At 37.0% G+C, this 6,856-nt stretch overlaps 1 protein-coding gene across 1 annotated transcript; it reads left to right on the top strand.

Moving 5' to 3' along the window:
* Positions 1–1,290: 1,290 nt before the first annotated feature.
* LOC121412451 lies at positions 1,291–5,199 on the top strand. The gene is made up of 2 exons (XM_041605262.1): positions 1,291–3,851; positions 5,178–5,199. Exons 1-2 carry the CDS (start codon positions 1,291–1,293, stop codon positions 5,197–5,199), a joined length of 2,583 nt encoding a protein of 860 aa, XP_041461196.1.
* Positions 5,200–6,856: the final 1,657 nt, after the last annotated feature.

The following is a 6,856-nucleotide window of genomic DNA, read 5'->3' as shown; positions in this document are numbered from 1 at the left end:
AACCATAAAAGGGTTGTATTATTTACATATTGGGAATTTTCTGGATAGACATCCACAAATACATATATACAGTGTATTACACTTATGCTAATTAGCTCATTATGCTAATTAGGCTGATTACGATAATTGCATAACTTAGATATTTAAAATATTATTATGCATGGATTCAATGTCACAGGACCTCTTAGAAAAATGATATTGTTTATGTTTTTATTCTTTCTGGTTTAAGAGAACTAGTATATTACATATCGTACATATGCTAATTACATGATTATGCTAATTAGGCTAATTAAAAAAATTGCTCAAGGTTGCCAAGGTGGCAACCAAGCTGAATTTACTTCAATACCCATCTAGAACACAAATCAACAAAAAAACCTTGTACTTAACAACTTTTCCAGGTCTTGTAAATGGCCTATGAGACCGTCTACTGGACTACATGATATTCGATCATTTTTTATCGATTGAAATGTGTAAACAAAAATCAAAGTATAGCAAATTTTAATTTGTGTTTATTCAACCGTGAAATTAAAAAAAAAAAACTTGTATCGTCTTTTCGAAAGTACCTTTTACAAGCCTTCTAAACTTGCATGATGAGAATGTGGAATTCGTTCCATGAAAATGGAATCAAAATCATGATCATGAGTTAAGGATAGTATGGGGTTCAGGAAATGCAGTGTGAAAAGCATATCATTGACTGTGTGTTATAAATATATAGTCTTAAAATATACGTTTTCAGAAATGTACATGTATTAATACTACAGAGAATAAATTTACCTTAAATGGTATTTCTATAGAAAAACTAAAATGTTTTGAGAGAAAAAGTAATTGTTTGCTAATTAGTAACATATTTATTGTGGTATTAATGTATTGAGTAGTTAACTAGCATGCTATCATTCAAGTGGGTCTATATTACTAGACTGCACTAGCCTTATGGGTCAGGAAACTGGCCACGTATGAGTACTTGAGGACTCGAAATGGCGCTATTGATTCGTATTTACTTTAAATAATGTTCGACAGTAAACTACTTGGGTTTATAACACAGACACTTTCTACCCCCTGAATTATTGGGGAAGGAGATATATCCCCCATCCCTCGGAATATCCATGCTCTCTCCTCCTCCCCCTCCCCCCCCCCCCCCCCCCCCCCCCTTCCCCCCTCCCCCCTCCCCCCCCCTTCCCCCCTCCCCCCTCCCCCCCCCCCCCCTCTCTCTCTCTCTCTATCATACACACGCAAACACACTCTTTAATATATGATTTTTTTTTTATTTGTCAGGCCAGTATTGCAGTCGGAATGGTGAAACTGTCCGGTTCTGGTGCTTATCTCGGGGATGAACGAAAGAGCATTAGGACCCAACAAATGAGTCTCATCTACAAGCTAAAGACATTCAACGAAGAGTTACTACTTCGCAAGAGCAAAGATATCATGAACATGGACATGTTATCAGATGTGCATCCCGATGCAACACACGTTGTAGTAGGTATCGATTGGGGAGCTCAGTGTTCAATAATGTGCGAGAATGAGAATACTGATAATGATGATGTGACAAGAGTTAGGGGGGAAATGCGGGCAGAACTAGACGAAATTCAAGAGGCTTTCGAATCAGAAGGATGGCAACTTGTTGATTTCAGAGATGAGGGAAGAAGGGAAACGACGGAGTTCAGTTTTAAATGTTGGGCCGATGTGTCATCTTCAGATAGAGCTCCCCCTGTCACACATGCAGAGGCACTTGATCTTGCAAATTCCTTCCATGAACTTGCGAAAACAAACAATGATGGTAAAGGTGTCCCTGTCACATATTTTCTCATGCCTCTTGACACTATCAGGAAAAGATATAGTCACAACGGTGCCTTCAGAGTATTATTCAATGAAATTGGTGAGGAGTTTTCCGCAAAGATTGTGGAAACTTTGGAAAAAGTAAGAGAAAAGCGCCAAAGAGTATATGATATCCGTCACGATATGAATAGAAATCATGAATTCATTTCTAACAAAGTGCTTGCGAAAATATATCATCTTTGGGAGGAAGTCTGTAAGGAAGAATTTCAATTTAAATCTGATTTTCGAAAATTAGTGGAAAATGTGCGATCCGGGGATGATGAACTGAGTGTCTTTGACAAATTCTTTGAAAATTTGAAAGATAAAGACCTGTCCGCTTCAAAATACGAAGAAGAATTTGAACCCTACCTGAGGAAAGCCGGACTACTGAGGCCGTTGATAGGAAAAGGAGTCAAGTACATAGGTAGCCAAGATAATACCATGACAATAGGTAAAGAGTGCACCTTTGTTTTCTATATCGCTCAAGGCCACAATGAGAAGGATAGGGGTGTTTTCGAAAGAAATTACCGTTACTTTGTGCACCTTTTGTCCTCATATTCTGACAGGGGAACTTGTCAATTTACTGTAGTAGACAAGGAAATCGTCTCTATAGGTATCTGGCCAGACAGCTTAAAAGAAACAAAAATAGAAAAGTACGTAAATGGTACACGTACATCTAAGGACCTCTATGAGGAAGAGGGTGTTTACCTTTCAGAGTGCATGCTTCAAGTTGAGAATCCAAACCCTCGGTTTGCCTTGCCAAAGAAGCGTACATATGTCAAATTGCGATGCCCTGATGCTCTTTGCGGAAACGGGGATTGCGCTGGTGACCCTTCCAAATGGAAGTGCTCGACGTGTAAACAGTATGTCGAGTATGGCACATCTTCCCGGCAGTTTTACTGCAGATGTGGAAAGTCAAATCCCGAAATTTCACAATTTCGCTGCAACGACGAACATCATGGTATGCTATTTATGAAGTATGAAAAAACTATCTTGAATGAAGAACTGTCCAATCTTAAACCTATGGAAGAAGTGAATATTCTTATTCTTGGTGAAACAGGAGTAGGGAAATCCACTTGGATCAATGGAATTCAAAACTATTTGTCCTTTGACAACTTGGCTAAGGCTATGGAGTCTGATGAGTTTCCCGTCTTGATTCCTTCCTCTTTCACCTTAACAAAAGACGGTGTACAGAAGGATATTAAGATAGGGATTGGAGATTCCAATGAGGTACAGGAAGCTGGAAAATCAGCAACTAAGGAGCCGCGTTCATATGTATTCACTATTGGTGAAAGACGATATCGTTTGATAGACACACCAGGTATAGGGGATTCTGGTGGTATCAAACAGGACGAACAGAATATGGACAATATTTTGTCTTTCCTTACAAACTTCTCCAAGATAGATGCGATATGCATACTTCTAAAGCCAAACAATGCCAGACTGACTACATTGTTCCGATTTTGCATCCAAGAGCTGCTAGTTCAGTTACACAATTCAGCCAAGAACAACATTGTATTCTGTTTTACGAATGCTCGGCAGACTTTTTACCAGCCAGGCGATACATTGCCTGCTCTTAATGCAGAGCTTGAAAAGAAAAATGTTGGGATAGAAGCAACAAAAGACAAATGCTTTTGTTTTGATAATGAGCCATTTCGATTTCTTGCATGCGTGAAAAATGGCATAAAGTTCGATGAAGAAGATATTGCTACCTATTCTTCCAGTTGGAATAAGTCAGTTGGGCAAACGATTCGTCTCATTGAGTACATTGATCACAAGCTAACGCCACATAAGGTTGCAGATACATTGGGCATGAATGAAGCCCGAAGAATTATAATCGCCATGAGCAAACCCTTGGCACAGGTAGCTAAGACAATTAATAACAATCTTGAGGTAGCAAGGGCCGCCAAAGAAAACATTTTGAAAGCGGACAATGAGATTAAGTCTTTGAGAGATGACCTCAATTTCACCGGATTTGAACTGGAACGAATTGAACTTGATTTCCCCAGGACAGTATGTGCCGCACCTGAATGTATCAAGTTTGTTCCAGTTGGCCAAACAATGATACAAAACACTGTATATAAACAAATTTGTCACGACCACTGCTACCTCGAGGGTGTGCCACTTGAAACAACAAATAACGACAAACTCATTAAGTGTAGAGCAATGAGAGAAGGAAGGTGTAAGAAAAAAGCCTGTGGGCACGGATACGAACATCATATGCACATCACATATGATTTAAACCAGAAGGAAACGGAATTCTTATCCCCTCACATCCAATCTCAAATAAATGCAATTTCCAACAAAAAAGCTAAAAAAGAAATCTTCGTCAATGAAGTAAACAAGAAAGTATCTGAATTGAAAGCTGAACAAAAAATAATCATGAAAACTGGAGCAAAGTTCGGCTCGTTTTTAAAAGCAAATGCTCTTATCGCATACAATGATGCCGTAGGTGACTACCTGGATATGAATATGAAAGAAGAGGAAAGAAAACCAGCAGAAATACGAAATAAAAATTTGCTAGGTAACATGAGAAAAATGAAAATGGAATATACCAAACAAAGAGAGATTCTAGACAGCGCAATTGGCGAAGGGGCCAGTGAAAATATCAAGACGCCAGAACAGGTTAAAGAGCTTCAAGGGGAACTATTCGCATTAAAACATTTTGGGGCCACCTTGAAAAAATTGTTCGATGAGGTGTCTTTCGATCAAATAGACAAGAACATACATTTTGAAGAAGTAATTGTACAGCCAACACACCAAATGGAAAGAAGGTAAGACCAGGAACGGGTGAAGAAAAGGGTAAAACAAATATACGATCTTATGGATAGAAATACTAACGTATATATTTAGACGAGAATTAAGACTAAGAAAGACAAAGTAAAATATGCAAGTTTTAGGGAAACGTTCAGGCCAAAAATATTTGATGCCATTATTACTTTAAGAGGTATGCCATTCCAAAACATATTTGCATTTGTTGCAGTATTTGTTAGCGTTTTCTGGAATTTCAGCCCAATAGTCCCGGCCCAACACCAATCCACTCCGTGACTTCGCCGACACTCATACCGCAGTCATTCACAACTCACTGCAACTTACGTCGACTGCACAACAGCCATAACGCACTTATCACCAATCTGTCTAGGGGTCGAGAACGTAGTGAATGATAATCAAACTATTTTATTATAAACATCTTCAACAAGCAGAAAAGAATGACATTTAAACAGAGTTATGAGTTCAAGCTATAAGCAAATACAACCCCCCCCCCATGCAAAACAACGCGTTGCTCAGAGATTAATGTAATATGAAATCTTAGAGCTCAAAAAAGGAATAAATGTTGTATTTTTTGATAAATTTTATATCTAAAGGTATGTCATGTTATTGGCGTAAACCTCTAGATATAAGCATTCTATGGTGATATTTTTTATTTGTTTTGGGTATAATTACATTACCTACGGATCTTATATTATATGATTGAATATATACCTGTATATTTCTTCGTGATTGTATTGAATTGAATTGAATTTATTCAAACCAGTCAAAAAAAGTACAAAGTACAAAAAAGTACAAACAAAATAAAATGGTTACATTACTAAGAACTGATGAAAATGACAGGGTTGGGACCCCAAAGAAGCACAGCTTGTAATCAGGGGCCCCTGCATATGATATTTTACTTAAACATAGAACACCTATGAGAAAAAAAAATGATAAGAATTACAAGGTATTTAAATATCACAACAGGAACATAACCAACACGCAAGCATTCGCACACTCACACAGACAAGCACAGACATTCACACTCCAAACATGTCACCACCAGGTGCAACTAACAACTAGTCTAAAATATATCAAGTAGATATTTATGACATAATTTCCTAAACCGAGACAGGGTACTGCTGTTGATGACCCCCACTCGAGTCGTTGGTGTATTTCTCTACTAGATATTCGATTTGCAGTTCAACATTCAAAATTTGAAGACGTTCAGGATATTTCTTATTTGTAGATTCGTATACAATATCTGCGTAAGTCAAATAAGGGAAGAATAACTGAATTATATATAACAAAATACATTTCTTTCAGTAACAAGCGTCTTAGACGGGCAAAATATTTGACAAGCTTAATAGTTTTCTTACACAATTCTTTAATATGGGTATCCCGCTTTAATTTCGGATCGAGATACATACCTAAATATTTAACTGAGTTGGATTGCTTAATATCTTTATCAGATATTTTAACATATATATTTGCACATTTTAATAACATAGTATTAGTTGCGAAAGAAAAAACAGAACTCGTTTTATAAACATTGAGGCGTAGTTGGTTGAGGCACAGCCAGTCATATATGTTATGTAGATCGGTATTTATGTAGTATTCTATTTCACTGATATTTTTCAGTAAAATTACTAACTGCGTCGTGTGCATATAGATGCAGTTTACAATATTTTATATGTTTATTGATATCGTTTATGTATGAGGTAAAACAAAAATTCCCCTATAGGGTTGAACCCTTTAGAATCCCATACTCTATAATTGAGACATTTGATGTACGTTGTATAAATAACTCTTAAACCAATGCAAAGCATCTTCTGAAACACCAATCCTAGCTTACTTCTTCACAAGTAGTTTAACATCCACAGTATCGAAGGCGTTTTAAGGTCGATGAATATTCCCCTGTTTAAACAGACCGTCCTCGATTGCCTTGACCCAGTCATCTGTGACCTTCAAAAGAGAAGTCATTGTTGAGTGTTTCTTTCTAAATCCGAACTGTTCCACACAGACATGACAGTGTATTTCATTTTCTTTCATGTACAATTCAAATTGGTTGAATACAAGTCTTTCCGAGATATTTTTTTAAATAAAAAATAACATGGCGATTGGCCTATAATAGTTACAAGGTTCATTTTTATCACCTGATTGGTACACTGGAATAACTTTGCTATTTTCTATTTGTATGTATGTATGTGGAAACGTGCTATTTAGTAGTGATTTATTGATCAAATAAGTAAGTGATGAAAGTATGACTGGCGTAAAAAAAAAATTATTTCAG

This window comes from Lytechinus variegatus, chromosome 4, assembly GCF_018143015.1.
Source record: "Lytechinus variegatus isolate NC3 chromosome 4, Lvar_3.0, whole genome shotgun sequence".
Lineage (NCBI taxonomy): Eukaryota > Metazoa > Echinodermata > Echinoidea > Temnopleuroida > Toxopneustidae > Lytechinus > Lytechinus variegatus.
The sequence above is the reverse complement of the archived record's forward strand: the minus strand, read 5'-3'. Positions and strand labels throughout refer to the sequence as shown.